The 24,276-nt window shown below is 35.0% G+C and overlaps 1 protein-coding gene across 3 annotated transcripts in view; it reads left to right on the top strand.

The window, feature by feature from the left end:
• Positions 1-24,276, top strand: part of LOC306656528 (uncharacterized protein) — a 79,542-nt gene that overhangs the window by 8,242 nt on the left and 47,024 nt on the right. For all 3 annotated transcript variants that reach the window (XM_079131847.1, XM_079131848.1, XM_079131849.1), the window contains exon 3: positions 8,147-8,194. In XM_079131847.1, the coding sequence (XP_078987973.1) occupies positions 8,147-8,194 (48 nt within the window). The remainder of the gene's footprint in view (positions 1-8,146; positions 8,195-24,276) is intronic.

The following is a 24,276-nucleotide window of genomic DNA, read 5'->3' as shown; positions in this document are numbered from 1 at the left end:
GAAAAAGCATGTGTTTAGTGTGTACAAGGCCCTGGGATTAATCGCTAGCTCCAAAAAATAATAATAGCATTAAATTTTTAACTGGGTGGATAAAAATCTGTCTGGAAAAAGTTTGGGTAAGCCACATGTAGTGGCGTGCACCTGTATTCCCAGCTGTTTGGGAGACTAAAACACAAATAAAGGGGCTAGCTTGGGGAATATAGGCAGAGTACGTCTCTTAAAATTTTTTTAAAAAATAAAATAATTTTGGTAAAGAGTTTTATGTTAAATTTAATAATTCTTCTTGAATAATGTTCAGAAATAAAAATTGTTGTGTTTAGCTTTATGCTTGGAAGAAATTTACATAGATTCACACTTAGCATTTATTCTTTTATTAAAAGATATTATGTGGAAAAGAGTAAGAATATTACACCACCTAGCTTCTAAATCAACCAAAGTGGAATAAAAACAACTCTCGGACTTTGAATGGGAGCTTTTTACAAGCCTTATTTAGAAGGCTTTTGTTTTCTTCCTAGCAGAACAAAATGTGGATTTTAGACTTTGTTCAGAGCAAAATTGGCACAGATCACCCTTACAGGATTCTTAGCTTGTTTTATGTAGGAAAAGAATGTGTAGTTGGAAAGAAATGTATGAAATTATTAATATAAGGCAGATAAAGCAGTTTTTTTTTTCAGATTTTTTTTATTAAAAATCATAAATTTACATAGGGCAATGTTGTTTGATTCATTCTGTTATTTTTTTCCCATCCCCCCACCCCTCCCACCCCTCTTTTCCCTCTCTACAGTCCTTCCTTCCTCCATTCTTACCACCCTCCTTATCCCTAACCCTAAACCTAACCCTAACCCTAACACTAACCCCTCCTACCCCCCCTTATATGTCCTCATCCGCTTATCAGCGAGATCATTCGTCCTTTAGTTTTTTGAGATTGGCTTATCTCACTTAGCATGATATCCTCCAATTTCATCCATTTGCCTGCAAATGCCATAATTTTGTCATTCTTCGTGGCAGAGTAATATTCCATTGTATATATATGCCACAGTTTCTTTATCCATTCATCAACTGAAGGGCATCTACGTTGGTTCCACAATCTGGCTATAGTGAATTGAGCAGCTATGAACATTGATGTGGCTGTATCTCTGTAGTATGCTGATTTTAAGTTCTTTGGGTATAGGCCAAGGAGTGGGATAGCTGGGTCAAATGGTGGTTCCATTCCAAGCTTTCTGAGGAATCTCCATACTGCTTTCCAGAGTGGCTGCACTAATTTGCAACCCCACCAGCAATGTATGAGTGTACCTTTTTCCCCACATCCTCGCCAACACCTATTGTTGCTTGTGTTCTTGATAATCGCCATTCTAATTGGGGTGAGATGAAATCTTAGGGTAGTTTTGATTTGCATTTCTCTTATTACTAGAGATGTTGAGCATTTTTTCATATATGTGTTGATTTCTTGTACATCTTCTGCGAAGTGTCTGTTCATTTCCTTAGCCCATTTGTTGATTGGATTATTTGTATTCTTGGTGTAGAGTTTTTTGAGTTCTTTATAGATTCTGGAAATTAGCGCTCTATCTGAAGTATGAATGGCAAAGATATTCTCCCACTCTGTAGGCTCTCTCTTCACATTACTGATAGTTTCCTTTGCTGAGAGAAAGCTTTTTAGTTTGAATCTATCCCAGTGGTTGATTCTAGCTTTTATTTCTTGTGCTATAGGAGTCCTGTTACGGAAGTCTGATCCTAAGCCAACAAGTTGAAGGTTTGGACCTACTTTTTCTTCTATAATCTGCAGGGTCTCTGGTCTGATTCCGAGGTCCTTGATCCATTTTGAGTTGAGTTTTGTGCAGGGTGAGAGATAGGGATTTAGTTTCATTCTGTTGCATATGGATTTCCAGTTTTCCCAGCACCATTTGTTGAAGAGGCTATCTTTTCTCCATTGCATATTTTTGGCACCTTTGTCTAGTATGAGAAAATTGTATTTATTTGGGTTTGTGTCCATGTCCTCTATTCTGTACCATTGATCTACCTTTCTATTTTGGTACCAATACCATGCCGTTTTTGTTACTATTGCTTTGTAATAGAGTTGAAGATCCGGTATTGCGATACCACCTGCTTCGCTCTTTCTACTGAGGATTGCTTTAGCTATTCTGGGTTTCTTATTCTTCCAGATGAATTTCATAATTGCTTGCTCTATTTCTGTAAGGTACGTCATTGGGATTTTAATTGGAATTGCATTGAATCTGTATAGCACTTTTGGTAGTATGGCCATTTTGACAATATTAATTCTGCCTATCCAAGAACATGGGAGATCTTTCCATCTTCTAAGGTTTTCTTTAATTTCTTTCATTAGTGTTTTGTAGTTCTCATTGTAGAGGTCTTTCACCTCTTTTGTGAGATTGATTCCCAAGTATTTTATTTTTTTCGAGGCTATTGTGAATGGGGTAGTTTTCCTAATTTCTCTTTCTGAAGATTCATCACTTATGTATAAAAATGCATTGGATTTATGAGCATTGATCTTGTAACCTTTTTACTGAATTCAGTTATGAGTTCTAAGAGTTTTCTGGTGGAATTTCCAGGTTCCTCTAAATATATAATCATGCATCAGCGAACAGGGATAGTTTGAGTTCTTCTTTTCCAATTCGCATCCCTTTAATTTCTTTGGTTTGTCTAATTGCTCTGGCTAGAGTCTCAAGAACGATGTTGAATAGAAGTGGTGAAAGAGGGCATCCCTGCCTTGTTCCAGTTTTTAGGGGGAATGCTTTCAGTTTTTCACCATTTAGAATGATATTGGCCATGGGCTTAGCGTAGATGGCCTTTACAATGTTAAGGAGTGTTCCCACTACCCCAATTTTTTCTAGTGTTTTGAGCATGAAGGGATGCTGTATTTTATCGAATGCTTTTTCTGCATCTTTTGAAATAATCATGTGATTCTTAACTTTAAGTCTATCAATATGGTGAAAGACGTTTATTGATTTCCAGATGTTGAACCAACTTTGCATCCCTGGGATAAAACTCACTTGATTGTGGTACACTATCTTTTTAATACATTCTTGGATGCGATTTGCTAAAATTTTGTTGAGAATTTTTGCGTCGATGTTCATTAAGGATATTGGTCTGAAATTTTCTTTCCTTGATGTGTCTCTGTCTGATTTATTATCAGGGTGATATTGGCTTCATAGAATGAGTTTGGGAGGGTTCCCCCCTCTTCTATTTCACGGAATACTTTGAGGAGTATTGGAATGAGCTCTTCTTTAAAGGTTTTGTAGAACTCGGCTGAAAACCCATCTGGGCCGGGACTTTTCTTTGTTGGTAGGCTTTTGATGACCTCTTCTATTTCATTGCTTGAAATTGATTTATTTAAGTTGTGTATGTCTTCCTCGTTCAGTTTAGGTAATTCATATGTCTCTAGAAACTTGGTGATGTCTTCGAGGTTTTCTGTTTTGTTGGAGTATAGATTTTCAAAATAGCTTCTAATTATGTTTTGTATTTCACTCGTGTCTGTTGTGATATTTCCTTGTTCATTCCGAATTTTAGTTATTTGAGTTTTCTCCCTCTTTCTCTTTGTTAGTGTGGCTAAGGGTTTATCAATTTTGTTTATTTTTTCAAAGAACCAACTATTTATTTTGTTAATTTTTCCGATTGTTTCTTTTGTTTCAATTTTGTTGATTTCGGCTCTGATTTTAACTATTTCCTGTCTTCTACTACTTTTGGTGTTGGTCTGCTCTTCTTTTTCTAGGGCTTTGAGCTGTAGTGTTAAGTCGTTTATTTGTTGATTTCTACTTCTTTTGTTGAATGCGCCCCATGAAATAAAGCTTCCTCTTAAGTACTGCTTTCATAGTGTCCCAGAGATTTTGATATGATGTCTTTGTTCTCGTTTACTTCTAAGAATTTTTTTATTTCCCTCCTGACGTCTTCTGTTATTCACTTATCATATAATAGTGTATATTGAATCTCTAGGTATTGGAGAAGTTTCTTTTTTTTAATTCTGTCATTTATTTCTAATTTCAATCCATTATGATCTGATAGAGTACAAGGTAGTATCTCTATCTTCTTGTATTTGCTAACAGTAGCTTTGTGGCATAAAACATGGTCTGTTTTAGAGAAGGATCCATGTGCTGCTGAGAAGAAAGTGTATTCGTTCTTTGTTGGATGGTATATTCTATATAAGTCGGTGAAGTCTAAATTGTTGATTGTGTTATTGAGATCTATGGTTTCTTTATTCAATTTTTGTTTGGACGATCTATCCAGCGGTGAGAGAGGTATATTAAAATCGCCTAGTATTATTGTGTTGTGGTCTATTTGATTTCTGGAATTGAGAAGGATTTGTTTGAGGTACATGGATGAGCCAATGTTTGGGGCATAGATATTTATGATTGTTATGTCTTGCTGATTTATGCTTCCCTTCCACACTATGTAATGTCCTTCTTTATCCCTTCTGACTAGTTTTGGCTTGAAGTGCACCTTATCTGAAATGAGGATGGATACTCCAGCTTTTTTGCTGTGTCCGTGTGCATGGTATGTTTTTTCCCATCCTTTCACCTTTAGTCTATGGGTATCTCTTTCTATGAGATGAGTCTCTTGCAGGCAGCAAATTGTTGCATTTTTCTTTTTAATCCATTCTGCCAGTCTATGTCTTTTGATTGATGAGTTCAGACCATTAACATTCAAGGTTATTATTGTAATATGATTTGTATTCCCAGTCATTTGACTCATTTTTGTTTTTTGACATGATTTGGTTTTCCCTTTATTTGGCTATTCCTTTAGGCTAGTTCCTCCCTTTGCTGATTTGCATCGTTGTTTTTCATCTCTTCCTCGTGGAATATTTTGCTGAGAATGTTCTGCAGTGCTGGCTTTCTTTTTGTAAATTCCTTTAGCTTTTATTTATCATGGAAGGATCTTATTTCGTTGTCAAATCTGAAAGTAAGTTTTGGTGGGTATAAGATTCTTGGTTGGCATCCATTTTCTTTCAGGGCTTGGTAAATGTTGTTCCAGGCCCTTCTAGCTTTTAGGGTCTGGATTGAAAAATCTGCTGACATTCTTATTGGTTTCCCCCTGAATGTAATTTGATTCTTTTCTCTCGCAGCCTTTAAAAATCTGTCTTTATTTTGTATGTTAGGTATTTTCATAATAATGTGCCTTGGTGTGGGTCTGTTGTAATTTTGTATATCTGGAGTCCTATAAGCCTCTCGTACTTGGTTTTTCCATTTCATTCTTCAGATTTGGGAAATTTTCTGATATTATTTCATTGAATAGATTGTTCATTCCTTTGGTTTGTTTCTCTAAGCCTTCCTCAATCCCAATAATTCTTAGATTTGGCCTTTTCATGATATCCCATAATTCTTGTAGATTCTGTTCATGATTTCTTACCATCTTTTCTGTTTGGTCAACTTTGTTTTCAAGATTAAATATTTTGTCTTCAATATCTGAGGTTCTGTCTTCCAGGTGTTCTATCCTATTGGTTATGCTTTCTATGGAGTTTTTAACTTGGTTTATTGTTTCCTTCATTTCAAGGATTTCTGTTTGTTTGTTTTTTTTTCAGTATCTCTAACTCTTTATTGAAATGATCGCTTGCTTCCCGTATTTGCTCTTTTAACTGTTGATTGGTGCAATCATTTAATGCCTGCATTTGCTCTTTCATCTCCTCCTTCAATGCCTCATTTGCTCTTTCATCTCCTCGTTTGCTTCCCTGATTGTTTTAATTATGTACATTCTGAACTTCCTTTCTGACATTTCTTCTGCTGTGCTGTCATTGGGTTTTATTGATATAGTATCTAGGTTTGTTTGGGACATTTTCTTCCCTTGTTTTCTCATATTGGTCAGATGTCAGTGGGACTCTGAGATATTGCAGATTTCCTGTATTGGCTTATAGTGCCCCTGTAGATTTCCAGGGTATCACCTCTCAGCCTTCAGTAGCCTGAAGTCTTGGAGTAACTTGATAATGCAGTGCTTCCGAAGAAAGCTGCCCCTAGCCTGCTACTGGTTCCAGGGAGAGAGATCTGGAGAAGTCTCTGGCTGCCCTGCCCTGGTCCCAGAGTCTGCTTGTGGTTGCAGGTCTCCGCTGGCTTGTGGACTTGTGGCTGGCTCTGTGTAGAAAGGCTCTCACTGGGTGGTCTGCTCCGAGAAGCTAGCCTAGAACGGTGCTTCCCGCCGGAGGGAGCCGGGCTGCTTGGGGAAGTCCCTGGCTGCCCTGTGTTCTCTGAAGCAACCTGCAGGCGGGCTGGAGCTCGCTGCTGGCTCAGGGACTTGGAGCGGGTTCTGTGCAGAAAGGCTGTCACTGGGGGCCTGCTCCGAGAAGCTGGAGAGATAATCTGGCCCTGTGGGAGGAGCCCACCGCCGGAGTGCTCAGGGCTGCCTGGGGGAGACTCTAGCTGCCCTGCCCTACTCTAACAAGCTGCCCGAATCCGGGTCTGCTGCCTGGCCAAGCTTCACCTGGTGGGGGAGACTTACCCCATGGTTCTGTTTTAGTCCGAGTCTCTCAGTGCCTTCCCTTCTTGAATCCTGGGTTCTGGAGTGACTGGAGATGCAGTCACCCTCTAGTCCGCCATCTTGGATCACCCTGTGGAAAAAGCCTGAGGCCGGAGGGGGGCAGGGCCGCCTAGAGAGGTCTCTGGCTGCCCTGCCCTTTGTTCTTTTTAATCTTGTCTTTTTTTCTGTCTTCTGCTTATATGGTTCTAATCACTAAGATCAGATAGCTGTACTTTTATTTTTTAACAACTGGCCTGGTTTCTTGAGCCTTGGGAGACCAGATCACAATGAATCCTAGGCTTCTCTTGTCCCTTGCTACCAATCTCTCTTGCTAATAACTGATAAAGCAGTTTTAAAAATAGAATATAAAGTAGAATTTTTAAAATCAGATAACTATTGAAAAATACTTGGTAGGTCTGGGAATATAATTCAGTGGTAGAGCATGGAAGGTGTGAGACACTGGTTTTAATCCCTGGTAACCCCCGTCCGCTCCCACACAATTGTAAAATTTTAATTAGTAGTATAAAACCATTTTCATTGAAATCTTTTATAACACTAATTTATCAATCCACAGTTCATACAGATAAGTGAGCAAATTACCTTTACTTGTTAAACAATGATAGCAAAAACAAAAGAAACAAGTTCTCAGTTCTTTAGAAGGAGACCAAGCCAGGTAGCAGGGTTTGTGCCTGAAGTCCTAACTACTTGGAAGACTGAGGCAGGAGGACCACTGGGACAGGAGTTTAAGACCGTTCTGGGCAACATAGTGAGAACCTGTATCAAACAGACAAATAGAACTGGGATTGTGGCTCAGTGGGAGAGCCTGGGTTCAATCCTCAGCACCACATAGAAAAATAAATAGTGTACAGGTTATTGTGTCCATCTACAACAACAACAAAAAATTTTAAAAGGGCATACATATATAAGGGATATATCTTTTAAAAATAAAATTAATATTTTAAACTTGTGAGAGTAGCCTTTGTTATTACTTATAAAAGTTAATGAGAAAGAATAAAGTGTCCATGTTGTGTCTATAAATGAATGTTCTGTTTTAAAATTTTCACTGGAAAATGTATGTAAATTTTATTTTACAATAAATGTGATGTTTAGCGTGGTGACTGACATTAACTACATTTAGGTTTCATTTGTAAAATAAAATATTCTTTTTGACTGTAATTGATGAGAAATTTTGTTTTGTAGTTTTTTATTAGAGACCAACCATTATCTTATTTAGCACAGCAAAAGTAAGTTTTGTAAGTTTCCTTAATCAAAAATATTCATTAGTAAATTTTAACATTAGGCATAATTAGATCACACATTTAACTATCAAATATATATAACTAGAAATTTAGTGTGAATTTTACTTGAGTATCTTTAAGAAACAGATTACACTTTATGAGAATAAGAAATTATTCATTCTATTAGTATAAAATATTCTCTTAAGTGGAATTTATAAGGAGACAGAATTTATTCTTATAATTGTTTTGTAAGTTTTGAGTATATTATTAGGGAAATACTATGTTCTCATTGTCACCCAAAATTTGTTTTGAAACTTAATGGCCAATGTAATATATTAAGAAGTAGGGCATTTAGGAGGTAATTTAGTCATGAGAGCAGAGGCCTCATGGATGGGGTCAAAGCCCTTATAAAAGAAGTTGAAGGAGTACATTTACTCTCTTCTGCTTTGCAGTGTGAGGAGGATATAGCAATTTACCCCATCCATGGATACAGCAACAAGGTACCATCTTGGAAGCAGAGAGCAGCCCTTACCAGACACCGGTCTTGCCAACAATTTGATCTTGGACTTCCTAGCCTTTAGAACCATAAGAAATAGGTTTCTATTATTTAAAAATTATACAGCATGTTGTATTTTGTTATAGCAGTATAACTGGACTAACATAAGAATCAAGTATAATCCCAGCGGCTTAGGAGGCTGAGGCAGGAGAATTCCGAGTTCAAGCCAACCTCAGCAAAAGCAAGGTGTTAAGCAAGTCAGTGAGACCCTTTCTCTAAATAAAATACCAAATAGGACTGGGGATGTAGCTCAGTGGTTGAGTGCCCCTGAGTTCAATCCCTGAAAAAAAAAAAAAAAAAAAAAAAAAAAAAAAAGAATCAAATAGTATGTTTGAGTGATCAGATTTTATTTCAGTAATGAATGGAGTAGGGGGCCGCAGTTATAACTCAGTGGTAGAGTGCTTGCCTAGCATGTGTGAGGCACTGGGTTTGATCCTCAGCAACATGAAAAATAAATAAAGAAAACATAAAGGTATTGTGTCGCTGGGCGCAGTGGCACATGCCTGTAATTCCAGCTTCTTGGGAGGCTGAGGCAGGAGGATCGCAAGTTCAAAGCCAGCCTTAGCAACTTAGCAAGGCACTTAACTCAGTGAGACCCTGTCTTTAAATAAAATACAAAAAAGAACTGGAGATGTGGCTTAGTGGTTAAGCACACTGGGTTCAATTCTTAGTACCAAAAAAATAAAGGTAGTGTGTCCAAAAAAAACGAGTGTAATAGAAACTATCATCTATAAATACATAGTATATTTTAATAACAAGTAAAATAAAAAATGATTAACATTTTTTATGCTAAATACTTTGTTTTTTTATTTTATTTTTGATTGTACTGGGTATTGAACCCAGGGCTTTGGGCATGCTATGCAAGTGCTTTACCACTAAGCCACATCCTCAGCCCCTCTATTCTCAATATTTTAATAGCAGTTGAGGTAAATGACATCTTCCTGAATTTAAAAGGAAGAAAATAGCACCTACATTTTTATAGATACCAGTTTTAAATAAATCATTTAAATGGTTAAGTTGAATATATACTTCATATTTCAAATATCTTTAAAATAACCTTTATCACAAATTTATGTTTTCAGATTTAGCATTGTATTTTTTTTTCTTTTTGGTAGTGTTACACAGTGTTTATAAAAATCTTATATTTAAAATACAGAACACAGACTTTTTAGAGTATATTTATAAAACTTCACATACTTTACTCAAATAATCATAGATATTAAAAATATGGTGTAGAAATAGATTATTAATGCCAAATTTTCAAAGCTTTTTATTTCTTTTTTCTTTGTTCTTTTCTTGTGGTGCTAAGGATCAAATCCATGTCCTTGCACATTCTAGGCAAGCACTGTACCACTGAACTACACAACCCCTCCCCAACCTTCTTAAAGCTTTTTAAAAGAACATTTGTCTAAGAGGAATATAGGAAGTGGGCTTGGTGGTGCATGCCTGTAACCTCAGTGACTCAGAAGGCTAAAGCTGGAGGATCACAAGTTTGAAAACAGCCTGGGCAGTTAGCAGGACCCTGTCTCAAAATAAAAGTAAAGAACGACTTGGGGTATAGCAGTGGAAGAGCACCCCTGGGTGAAATCTCCAGTACCACCAAAAAAAAAAAAAAAAAAAAAAAAAAAAAAGAAAAAGAAAAAGAAAAGAAGAAAGAAAAAAGAAAAAGGACTAGTAGGGATATAGCTTAGTGTTCATTGCCCCTAGGTTCAATCCCCAGTACTGCAAAAAAGAAAGGAAAAAAAAAGCAAATAGGTATCTTTGGGATTACTTACATTTGTAATTTGAGATAAATTTTATAAATAATTAAAATAAATTCAAATAAACATTATTTTAATTCAGTTGGTAGGACACATTTTGAAAACTCTGTGCCTTTATTATGTTTGTTTTTTCAGTACTGGAGATTGAACTCAGGGCCTCACATGTTAGGCAAATGCTCTACAAACTGAGCTATATTCCCTCCTTTACTATGTTATGTGGTTCCATAATTTTAACACATACATTCTGTATGGTTGTTGTTTTTTTTTGTTGTTGTTGTTGTTTTGTCTATTTTCTTTTTTTTTTTTTGTTTGGTTTTGGTTTTGGTTTTGTTATTGCTGTTACTGTTGCTGTTTTGTACTGGGGATTGAACCCAGGAGTGCCACTGAGCTACAACCCCAGCCCATTTTATTTTATTTTGAGACAGGGTCTTGCTCAGTTGCCAAATTGCTGAGACTGGCCTCAAATTTACCATCCTCCAGTTTAGCCTCCCTAGTCCCTGGGATTATAGGCTTCATGGCATTACACCTAGGCCTAGAAGGGAGGGGTAGAATTCAGATGGTGGTAAGAAGTAACATTCTGGGTAATTGATTTATCAAGGTGCAGAGAAAAATAGTAGAGAGCATGCACCCAATGAAATTTATTGCCTGCTTCATGAAGAACAGAATTAGAAAATTCAGAGTCTGTGTCTAACTCTAATTTTTTAATAGTAGTGTTGATGTGCTTAGACCCTCTTAGACATTGATTTGTTATATGGTTCAATGAAAGGGCATCACAGTTTTACAAGGGAAGCTTGAGCTGTCCTTAGTTATATGTTATTAGCCCCTGTGAGGGTACTGGACATGATTAACTCCATTCTATATTCTTGCTTTGTCACCACATGCTTCTTCTAGTGTCTGAAACTACCAGAGGGCAGTCCTTACAAGGTATAGGCATTCAGTTAATGTTGACAGAATAAGCAAACATGTTATTGTTTTGTCGTTTGTTTTTTAGTTGCTTAAAAAGTTAAGTGGTAGGCTGGGGTTGTTGCTCAGTGGTAGAGCATTTGCCTCACATGTGTGAGGCACTGGCTTTGATTCTCAGCACCACATATTAATAAATAAAGTTGCATCAACAACTAAAAAAATATTTTCAAAAAAAGTTAAATGGTAATAATCTAGTAATACTGCATGTCCACTAATATATTCATCAAGGCAGAGTAAATACTTTTTTGTTGATAAGAAATCTTCAGTCAAGATACTATTTATGTAAGAAATGTTTATAGCCATGAGAAATATTAAAGTTATTATTAGTTCTTTGGATACAATAATGAATAGGTTTTAACTCCTAAGAACTATTGAGAAAGAGAAAGAAAGAATTGATTCAGAGGATTAATAAAAATGAACTCACTATTATATAAAAATATGATAGGAAGAACTAAACATTCTTTTTTTTGGTACCAGAGAATGAACCCAAGGGCACTTAACCACTGAGCCACATTCCCCAGCCTTTTTTATTTTGAAAGAGGGTCTTGCTAAGTTGCTGAGACTTAACCTTGAAATTGTGGTCCTCCTGACTCATCCTCCTCAGTCCCTAGTACACAGTTGTGCACCTAGTACACAATTGTGCACCACTATGCCACCGTACCCCACTCTAAACATTTTTTTTCCCACTCTAAACATTCTTAATACATGAAGTATCTGTAGTTCATTTTATAGTATTTTTATATTGAGAAAAGCAAACTGTAAAACTATATACTAAATAAATAAATAGTATTTTCTAGAAAGGGTAAGCAGTCTTATGTATTTGAAATTGTAGTACCTTTTAGTAAAAAAATGTGTGTGTGTATATATATATATATATATATATATATATATATATATTCACACATATGTTTTTGTGTGTGTGGTGGTAGGAATTGAACCCAAGACCTTGCATGTGCTAGGCAAGTGCTCTACCACAGAGCTATACCTCTACCCTTCTTATATAATAAAATATTTTTATGTTGAGGAAAAGGAGTAGATTGTTGGAGAATTCTGAGCTTCATAAGATACCACAATGAGTGTTCTACCACTGGTAGTTAGCATTGCAACATATACTAGGCAAAAATTATAATTTCTGGTAATATGTGTTAAGTCTTTCAATTCTGATATTTCAGAGTATTTTATAAATACTGATTAAACCTTCCAAAATATATGATGGCTGTGTATGATTAAATTAATTATATGAAGAAACCATAGCTGAGAGAGGCACTTTATTTACCTAAGATCTCATATTATTTAACTGATGGAAACCAAGTAGTTCCATATTTCCATTAATCAATTCTAACTCCTATATAAAATGAAATCAGTGTAGTGACACCTAAGGAATGCTATTGTGGCCCCCAGAATAAGCTGAAGATATTAAAATCACAGCAGTATAAAGAACTATGTTCAATAAAATGAGTATTTTAATTTAATCAGTTAGATACAGATTAATATATATAAGATTTATATTTAAGAACATAGTAATTTCATTCTATATTTTATTTTTAATATCACAGTTGTTAGTTTTTTTGCACAGGTTTTCTTCTTGTAAGCAAAGATCGAAACAGCCAAAATTGGAGACTGAAGCAAGAGGATTATAAGTACGAGGCCAACATGGAAAACTTAGTGAGATCTTATCTCAAAATAATAAATTGAAAGGACTGGGGATTTATTTAGCTGAGTGGTAGAGTACCTTTGAGATCAGTCCCCTCCAAAAAACAAAATAAAACAAAACAAAAAAACAGAAAAAAAGCAAAATTGGTGTACACTGTGAATCAAATACTCTCAAATGATTAAACTACTTAGTTAACCTGACTGCTTAAACAAAAACAATTTTTGTAATGGAGAACCCTAAACTTTGTTTCTACTATAGTCATCACTGATTAGATATATAATTTTTGTGAATTACTTAAGTGCAGTATCTTCAGAAAGAATTTATCTTATGCTATATTAACAAATGATCTGATCAGTATTATCCACATATAGTATCACCATTGCAGTGGTAGAGTAGACAAATCCCATGCCATTAAAAAAACCTGACAATTCTTCATCTAGGAAAAACAAACAAAATATTTGCAAAAATATTTTAAAATATTAAAAGATTGGGCAGCTAAAGGAACAGCAAATACATTAATTGGAATCTCCCCATACATCCTCTAAAACACAGTAAAGAACAAATAAATCTATACATAACCATGCCTTAAGTAGAATACAGAGAGTTCTCCAACTTCAAATTATCTGTAGATAAAAAAATAATACCAAATTCTAGTCAGCCACCATTCAGTCCCTTGCACAAGCTTTGGTGGAGAACAAGTTAACTGGGGGAAAAACTGTACAGGAGAAGGGAGCTAGTCACAGGTTTATGATTGACCTAAAATTGTTCACAGAAGTTTCTCTTGAAATACTGATAGATCACAGCATATGTAGAGAAATGACTTATAAATTTGTGTGGAACTCAAGGAGGCAGTTTTGGGTAAGAAAGGAAAGAATAAATGCCCTTCGGAAACTAACCACTTTTGGTGGGGGAACAAAAATGAAAGGAAACAAAGGGAAAAGTTTAGGATCCTGAAATATAGAAGCATATTTTAAAAATCAGAGGAAAAAATATTTTTATTGTGCCTTGCCCCCAAATCCAATTTAATAATGAAAACATACTTTACTGGAATCAGGGGGCATTCTGGTTTTGTCTATTTTGAAGCACAAATTTCTCAAGGGAAATTTTATTGATGGCTCTAGTTTATCTCTCCCAAAAGACCAGCTGCATCTAAATGAAGTGATAAATGAGTATAACCTCAAGATTTTATTGTCATTCATAATAAAACAAAAGATTAAGCTTAGAACTGACTCACATGACTTCTTGTTCCTTTTATTTCAAAATGCTTCTCTTAATAGCCAATAATCTCTTAGATCTGCAATTGGGCTCAACACGCTGAAGCCTCAGCACAATCTTTTTTTGTAGTTTTAGCCTTTTTGTAGAAAATCAGCTTAGTCTGCTAACCATAGCCACTTTGCGTCCCATCATAATACTGCTCTCCCTATGCAGATGGAGAAACCTTGCCCTTCTTGTACTGTAACTTATGTGGGATTGTGCTTACCACACTTCCTACAGAAAGTCCAGCAGTTATTAGGAACATTGGCCCTATTTCTGGAAATGTTATCTATTGGAAAGAAGCAGAGAGAACATTCTTGAACTGTAATCTTGTAAACTGCCTTAAATATCCAGTCATGTTCATAAAAATTGATTTAAAAAAAAGTACAAAATGAGAATCTAAAGAGTTCACTTGATTAAAATACCTATAACAGCTGCCCTAGCCCCCAAATAACAGGCATAAAGATAGACATGGATATCTATGAAATAGATTTGAGAGTCCAGAAATAAAGCCTTATGTTAATGGTCAGTTGATTTTAAACACGAATGCCAAGACAATTTAATAGGGAAAGAAAAGTGGTGGGACAATGATGTGGGACAATTGGAAATTGACATGTGAAGAATGAAGTTGAAGTTAAAGTGGTTCAAACATCTAAATGCAAGTATTGACACTATGAAACTCTTAGAATAAAACGTATAAATCTTGATCTTATATTCAGCATTGTTTTTTTAAAGATATGATACCTTCAAGCATAAACAAATGAAAGAAAACGAAATTAATCTCATAAAATTAAAATCTTGTGCTTCAAAGGACATCATCAAGAAAGGACACCATTAAGCAAAGACAATCCATATGATATAAGAAGAATTTTACCAATTCTATATCTAACAAGGGACTAGTATTTAGAATTTATTAAAAACCTTGTACAACTCAATAATAAAAGTGCAAATGATTGGCCAGGCATGGTGCTACATGCCTTTAATCTTAGGTGGGAGACTGAGGCAGGAGGATCCCAAGTATGTGGTCAGCCTCAGCAATTTTAGTGGGACCCTAAGCAACTGAGTGAGACCCTGTCTCAAAATTTTAAAAAGGCTGAGGAGTGGCTCAGTGGTTAAGTGTCCCTGAGTTTAATCACTGGTACCCCTAAATAAATAAATAACAAAAGACCTAATTTTATTTTATTTTTGTATTTTTGCAATGCTCAGATAGACCCCAGGGCTCACACCTTCTAGGCAAGTGCTCTACCATTAACCTATATTCCCAGATTTGAGATAACCTTCTTTTATTTCTTTCCCACATTTTTAATTAGTATATTATAGTTGTATATATTAATGGGATTTGTTGTTACATATGCACACATATACATAATAAACAGTAGACAAAGTAATTTGGCCAGTATCACACACCAGCACTTTTACCCTCCCTTCCCCACTCGTCTACCTTACGGGTCCCTTTCTTTTACTGATCTCTCTTTAATTTTCATGAGATCTGCCCCATCTCTCTTTTCCTTTTTCCTCTCTAGCGTCTCTGCATAAGAGAGAAAACATATGACCCTTAACCTTCTGAGTTTGACTTATTTCACTTAGCCTAATGGTCTTAAGTTCCATCCATTTTCCTGTAAATGCCATAATTTCATTTTTCTTTATGACTGAATGAAACTCCATTGTGTATATATACCACATTTTCTTTATCCATGCATCTGTTGATGGACATGTAGGCTGGTCCCATAGTTTGGATATTGTGAATTGTGCTGCTATAAACATGTAGTATGACTTTAACTCTTAAGGGTAAATACTGAGTAGTGGTATAGCTGGGTCATATGGTGGTTGGTTCCATGCCTGTCCTTTTGAGGAAACTCCATACTGGGTTTCCATAATGGTTATACTAATTTAAAATCCCACCAACAGTGTAAGTGTTCCTCTCCAGCATTTATTGTTATTTATATTCTTGATGATTGTCATTCTAACTGGTGCAAGATGAAATTTCAGTGTAGTTTTGATTTTCATTTCCCTAATTACTAATGATGTTGAATATTTTTTCATATATAATTGACCATTTTCATTTCTTCTTTGGAGAAGTATCCATTTGAATTCATTACTCATTTATTAATTGGGTTATTTGATTTTTTTCTTATAAAGTTTGTTGAGTTCTTTATATATTCTAGATAGTAATCCTCTGTCAGAAGTCAGAAGAGTTACCAGCAAAGATTTTCTCCCATTCCATAGATAACCTAATTTTAAATAAAGCTTTCCCCAAAAGATGTAAAAATGGCCAATCAACACATGAAATGATGCTCAATATCATCAATCATTTAGGGAGATGCAAATCAAAACCACAATGAGATAATTGGTCACACATACTAATGTGGCTATAATAAAAAAGAGACAGTAACATGTTGAGAATGTGAAAATTTGTTGGGAATATAAGATGGTGTAGCTACTTGGGAAAAGAGTTTGGCAGTTTTTCAAGAAGTTAAATATAGTTAACATGTGACTCAGTAGTGTCATTTACACATATCAGATAAGAACCTATACATGAATATTTGTAATAACCAAAATGTGGAAGCAACCTGCATCCATTGGCAGATGAATGGATCAACAAAAATGTGGTATATCCATATAATGCAATAATATTTAGCTAAAAGAAGAAATAAAGTTCTATAACAGGCTGCATCATGGAGGAATCTTGAAAATATTATCACAAGTGAAGGAAGCAGACACAAAAGGTCACATATTACATGATCCCATTTTTTTGAAATATCCATAATTGGCAAATTCATAGAGATAGAAAATAGTGCTGATAGTGCTTGCCAGGGAAAAGGGAAAAGCAGAAATTAGGAATGACTGTTAATTAGTATGGGGTTTCTTTTTGGGATGATCAAAATATTCTGCAACTAGATAGTAGTGATGATTTCATGAACTTGTGAATATATTAATATGCTTTTCCAATACACTGAAAAGCACTAAATTTGTGTATTTCATTTGCTAGGCTGTTCTAACAAATACGGTACTGTATACTTGGTGGCTTGAACAATAGAAATTTGTTTTCTCAGTCTGGAGGCTCAGAGTCCAAGATCAAGATGTCAAAAGGTTGATTTCCTTCTGAAGCCTCTTACTTGGCTTGTAAATGGCCATCTTCTTGCTGTATGCATGCATGATCACCCTTTAGTTGGTGTGTTGTCTGCATCTTAACCTCCTTTTCATATAAGGACACTAGGCATATTGGATTAGTGCCCACCACATAATGTTTTGCCTGAATTATTTCTATTAAAAGGCCTATCTCCAAGTATAGTCATATTCCAAGGTACTAGAGGTTGGGATTTCTACACTTGAATTTAAGAAAGGGAAGATTGGAGAGACATAACACATTGAAACATAACATATTCAAAGGATAAATTTTATGGTTATGTGAATTATGTCTCAATTTTAAAAAATGTAAGGACCACGCAGGGAATATAGCTCAGCGGTAAAGCACTTGCCTAGCATCTAAGGTCCTGGGTTCAACCTCCATCACTGAAAAAAGAAAAAAGAAAAAAAAAAAAAAAACAAGAAAGAATCTACTTTGCAAACATCTCTGAAAATAACTTTGAAAACCTAGATGAAAATAGATAATTTCCAAGCTAAATATAGTTTTCCAGAATTGACTACATTTGAGCTGGGTGAGGTAACAAATATCTGTAAATCCCAGCAATTCAGGAGGCTGAAGCAGGAGTATTGCAAGTTCCAGGCCAGCCTCTGCAACTTAGACCCTGAGCAACTTAACAAGACCCTATCTCAAAAATAAAAAGGGCTAGAGATGTAGCTCAGTGGTAAAGCATCCCTGAATTCAAATCCCAGTACCCCAGGACAAGAAAAAGAAGAGAGAGTAAAGAATTGACCACATTTGAGATAGTTCAATTTCTGTAGAAGAAATAGAAGCAAATATCACGTAACTACCTCATAAAAAAGCACCTGGCCTAAATGATTGTACAGCAATAGTCCATGAAACATTCAAAGATCAAATAGTCTTAATGCTCCATAAATTGTTGCAGAGCATTGAAAGCGAATGATACCAGTTCCTAAAGAGTGTATAAAAAGAAAATATTTACAGACCAATCAGTTATAAATATTGATGTAAAGTGCCAAATAAAGTATTAACTAACAAATTCTAACATCATATTAAGAAAATAATACATTATAACTATGTAGGATTTATTCCAGAAATAAAGGGTTTGTTCAAAATTAGGAAACACATTAATATATCATATTAATAAATAAGAGGGAAAATCATGGTTATTTCAACAAAAGTCAACATCTTGTAGGAAAAAATGCTCCTAGAAAATAGGAATTGATGGATTTTTTTTTTTAAATATTATTTTTTAACCTTTATTTATTCATTTTACGTGGTGCTGAGAATTGAACCCAGTGCCTCATACGTGCTAGGCAGGTGCTGTACAACTGAGCCACAGCATCAGCCTTGATGGATATTTTCTTAATGTGCTAATATGTACCTTAGTCCTAAATCCATCCTCTTACTTAACTGGATACACTAGGGACATTTTTACTACTACGGTGAAGAACAAGGCAAGTCTATCTAGAATTATACTTCATGTTAGACAAAGAAATAAATCTGTCTCTATTTGCAGATAAAACAATAGTATACTTGGAAAAGCCTAGAGCAGGGATCAACAAACTAAAAGCTAAACCTAGCTATGTATATTTATTTTTGTATTTCCTGTGCTTTTGCATTATGCCAGCAAAGTTGAAGAGTTATAAATAAAAACTTTTTGGCCTACAAAGCAAAAGATTTACTACCTGGTGTTTTTACCAAAAAAAAGTGTTCATACTCCTGACCTATAGAACCCATGATAAAACAACACAAACAATAAAAGAATTAGTAACTAGCAGACTATAAAATTAGGATTTAGAAGTCAATATCCTTTACATATATAAACAGTGACCATTTAGAGGGTATAGTGGTAGGGAAAACCCTGTTAACAAAATGGAAGATAAAATACTTAGGAATAACAAGGAGTATACATAGGTTATTTTAGAAAAACTTTTAAACACTAGCAAAATACACAATTAGATTTGAACCAAGGAAAAGATAATTTATAATTTCAATACCTGAATAAAAGTACCAACATGGTTTTTTATGGAGCTAGACAAGTTGATATGAAGTTCTGATTAATTTATATGTATGTATATATGTGTGTGTGTATGTGTGTGTGTGTGTTTGTGTAAGAATACCCAGAATCGTTCCAGGGAGAAGAGAACAAATACAACAATGCATGAAAAATTAATGATGAGGTTATTTTTGCAGACTCAATTTTTTTTTCCCACAAGATGCTCACTAATCACAAAAAGGAAAAAAAAAAAAAAGGACATTAGACATTTTCTACCTTTACCAAGTTGTCAGAATTAACATCAGGAAAGAGATAAATAGACCTCATACATTTTGGTAGGCTCTGAAGAGCACACCTCTCTTGTTGTGCAAGATCTACAAGAATGCATGATCTGAAAATAGACATGAAGAACAACTAGTCAAATGTAAACTAAGGCACATTTCACAAAATAAGCAGTTTGTACTTTTCAAAAATGTCAAGGTTATGACAAAGACTGAGGTATTTATTACATCTCCAAAAAAGACTAAAAGAGACATGCAAATACAACATATGAATGTGGATTAGATCAGGGACCAGGAAAGAAAGAATTTAAAGTTTTAAAAATTATTTCTGATTTTAGTATAAAAGACAATAGTGGAATAGTTGGCAAAATGTGTGAATATCTGTTCATTGGATCATACTCTATTAATGTGAACTTTCTTATTTTGATATATGTACTTTTTTTTTTTTTTGCAGTGCTGGGAATTGAACCTAGGCAGGCCTTTGATGCTTGTAAGGCAAGCACTGTATCAACTGAGCTTTATCCCCAGCCCAATAAATGTACTTTTAAAGGAAACATACATTGAAATTTTAGGAATAATGAGGAATGATAATAGCAGTTTATTATTAAAATCAGAAAAAACTATAGAGGAAGGAGAAGACTGATGATGTGGGTACATCTGGGGAATCTGAATAAAGTGTCTACAGAAATTCTTGATACTTTAAAAAAAATTTTCTTTTGCAACAATTTATGATTTAGAAAAGTCAATAAAAGAAAACCTCTCTTCTTTATACTCACAACACTTGTTACACTGAATATGTAGGTTTCCCACTTCAAGTAATTTTCTGGTTTTTCTGTTTTCTTTTACAAAAAAAAAAAAAATTTTAAATACTAGAAATTGAACCCAGGGCCTCCTATCTGCTAAGTGAACATTCCTTGCTTTCCAGTTATCTTTGGACACCAACTAATGTGTCCTACAATTTAATTCAATTCTGATTCTAGCTAGGTAAAATGAGCTCCAGTCCCCACTGGTTAATAGCCCAGTCCCACAAGACTGCTCCCCATTCTAACCACTAATCCCAAATTCCAGGTTTCCTGTACATCTCCGGATTAGGGGATTTCATGACTCCTTCTTCAAACTGTATTTCAGTCTGCTTTCTCACTGCTGTGACTAAAAGATCCAATGAGAGCAATTTTAGAGGAGGAAAAGTTTATTTGGGGGAATCAAAGTTTCAGAGACCTTAGTCTATACATAGCCAGCTCCATTCTTCAGGATTGAAAGTGAGGCAGAACATAATGGTGGAAAAAGGTGGAGGAATGAAAAGCTCACATGATAATCAGATAGCAGAGAGAGAGAACCTCCACTCACCAGATAGAAAATATATATCCAAAGGCATGCCCCCAGTGACCCACTTCCTCCAGCCATACCCTATAGTAGGCTGGTAGTGGTAGTGGTAACCTTTTAGTTACTACTCAGTTAATCTCATCAGAGGATCAATCCACTGATTGGATTAAGGCTCTCAGAAACCAATTATTGCACCTCAGAATGTTCTTACATTGCCTCACACATGAGCTTTTGGGGGACACTGAATATACAGGTCCTGAGCACAGGAGCTTCTTACCATTTGGGTACATCCTCCTTCCTGGCATGTAGATATAATCAGGTTCTCTGAACACCTTCATTTAGGGTTTTTAATCAATCATAAGTATGATTGATTAAATCATTGTTCATAGGTGACTTTGATATGTCTAACACTTCTTGCCAGAGATCTAGAGGTAGACTGAAAGTTCTAGTCATGTAATCACATGGTTGATTCCTCTGGTGACCAGCCTCCTTATTGCCATAAACTCATTATCATAAACTTAAGTATAATTGAAAGGGACTTACCATGAATAACAGAAATTCTTCCCTCACCTCACAGAAGTTCTTTGTCAGAAACTGGGGACAAAAACCAACTGTTATATTTGTCACAGCTGAAAAAAACAGTAGCTTGGCATGGTGCAGCACACCTGTGATCCCAGTGACTTGGATGTAGCTTAGTGGTAAAGCACACCTGTGTTCAGTCTCCAGTACAAAAAGAAAAACTAGTACAGTGAGTTTTGGATATCCTTCACTCAATTAGAGTTTCTCCTGCTATCATTTAAAATTACTGGGCTTCATTTTCTAAAACTAAGAAATCAATATTGCTATATTACTATTAATTAAACTCCAAACCACTTGGATTTTACCCATTTTTTTATTAATGTCCTTCTAAAGTACTCTAACTTTATCCTTATTTCTCTAACTTTTCCTTTAATCCCTTTCCTGCTTCAAGATCCAATCCAGGGTACCACATTGAATTTAGGTGTTGTATCTGTTCACTCTCCTCTAGTCTATGACGATTTCTCAGTCCTTTTGGGTTTTTTGACTTTGACAGTTTCGAGAGTACTGGTAATATTTTTTAGAATATTTCCCAATTTGAGTTTGCCTTATGTATTTCTCAAGAGTAGACTGGGGTTATAGGTATTTGAAAGATTACTACATAGGTGAAGTACCTTTCCAAAATATCATATTGGGGGTAAATGGATATCCTGATGATATAAACCTTGATATCTTGGTTAAGGAAGTTATCTACCATATTTCTGTAATATAAAGTTCCAATTTCCACACTGTATTCTTTGTAAGGGAGTTACTACATCCAGCCCATCCTCAAATGCAGGAGTGGGAATGAGAAGTGCAGTTACACATCACCTCCTGAAGGGAGTAGTTCCTACACATGCTATATTATATATCCTATAAGGAAGGTTTGATTCTTCTTATCTATAATGTATTTATATCATTACTTGAGTATATTTAATTTACTCTTTGGGTTATAATATGCTACTTTTGACAACCACATTATTCTGGTATTGGCCATTGGGAGTTCTTTCTGATAGATTTCTAAGGTCCTTTGACATACACCTATACTTTTGTTTTTTAAGCATTTCTTTGCTGATACTACAAGATGCTTCTGCTTCATCTTGTATTTTCCCTGCTCCAGTTCTATAATCAGCTATTTTTTAAGAATTCCTTGTCCCTTTTATTAGACAATAATGTTTAGAAACCAAGATCTTTGCACTTGGTGGTTTGTACTATTTTGTATTTTTATGTAAATTTGAAATTATTACAAATTAAAAAGTTAAAAAAAATTAAGAGCTAAAAGGTATGAGGCATATCCATTTGTTAATCTTAAGTGTTCTACTCTAGTTAGCTATTATGGCAGTTACCAAATGTTACCTTTATAAAATCATAGATGCTTGTTCTTTGTAAATTATATTAATACTTCATTTGATAACTGGAAGTTAATAATAAAATCACACTACAACCTCAGTGGAACATTTCTGTATATTTTATTTGTAACTTTTTATATAAGATAGAAACTCCTTGTCATATTTTGCTCTTATGAAGAGTATTGAGGACTATGATTAAATTCATAAAATTTATATAACAAATTAAAAAGTAAGCAGTGCAGTTTAACATGCATACATAAAAGGGTATGGCTGAGGTATAAAGGAAGGTCTAGACATAACCCATGACTTTGAGGCAATGATACTTCCTCATATTCCACTTGCATGAATAAGCATGTTGTAGACAGCTTGTCCTGTTTGGCAGGAAATTCTGTGTATGAAAATGTAGCATTTCTTATGGAAGGTTTTGAAAACACCTCTTTGATCTATGACATATGAGAAGGTTACTACCAAACCATTGTAGAAAGTAAATTATTTCTTCTAGAATATAAGAATGAATAAGGAAAGTAGGTAAATGAGAACATAAATATACTTTAACTTTTAGTGACAAAAAGAGTATATTTCCAAATAACATAAAAGGGAATATGAGTAAGGATAGCTGGAGTGTAACAAAGACAGTTCAAATGATCTGATCCCTTACTTATTGTGATGCTAGGAATAGAATCCAGGGCCTCATATATGCTAGGCAAGTGCTCTTCCATTGAACTACACTGCTAGTCCTCATTTTTATATAGAAAGATAAACATGCATATTTATACATGCATAGAAAATTTCTAGATCACTGTCAATCTGCAGTTTGCTACTTATTGATGTTCATAAAATCAATTTAGTAGGTAATAGCCAACATTTTTTCAGGTTACATAAAAAATGTCAAGAGTTTTTTAGTACATAATAATTAGTAGTACTAAAACTTGTATTGGGTAGTGTTGCTGGGGATCAATTGCAGGGTCTTGCACATGCAAAGCAAGCAGTCTGCCATGAAGATCTACCTTTAGCCCCTTATTATTACACATTTATTCCAGGTGTTTATGTATGTGAGAGAGTAAGTGTAGGTGATTTCGGGATTGTGATGTAGACTATATTTCTTATTTTGAGTCTGAATCATAAAAAATGTTTGAAAAAGACAGTATTGGGATAGTAAACTAAAAACCAAGTAGACCTCTGGAAGAAGAAGGGGAATTTTGTCTGGAGACGAGTTTTGAGGAAAAAGTTCTAGAAACTTGAACTTCTTTATACTCTTTTTCACAAACACTTTAGAGAACTTAACAAAATCCTGCAAGAGAGTGGTAATGTAGTTTGCAGTCTCTATCATAATTCTGTCACATCTGTACCATGATGTTTCTATTTGTTCATATCACTGTGGGCACTTCTGGAGTCGAACTACAATTTCCTTCTAAAACCCTTCTTCCTCTCAAAAAATCTGAATTCTTAGTGCCCAGGATTGAAATGAGGTGTACTCAACCACTAAGACACATCTCTAGCCTTATTTTGTATTTTATTTAGGGATAGGGTTTCACTGAGTTGCTTAGAGCCTCACTGTTGCTGAGGCTGGCTTTGAACTCAAGATCCTCCTTTCTCAGAGTCCTGAGCCTTTGGGATTTTCAGGTGTGTGCCACCGTTCATAGCTCAAAAAAAAATCTGAATTCTGAAATGCATCTGGTTTCAATATTTCAGAAAAAAAGTTGAAGATTTCTAAAATTACTTTGTTTTCTGGCCTTTCCTATTACAGGTGAAACATCTCCTGTCTTAAGTTCATTCTGTTCT

The sequence above is a fragment of the Sciurus vulgaris genome (assembly GCF_902686455.1).
Source record: "Sciurus vulgaris genome assembly, chromosome: 3".
Taxonomy (NCBI): Eukaryota; Metazoa; Chordata; class Mammalia; order Rodentia; family Sciuridae; genus Sciurus; species Sciurus vulgaris.
This window is presented reverse-complemented; position numbering and strand designations above follow the sequence as displayed.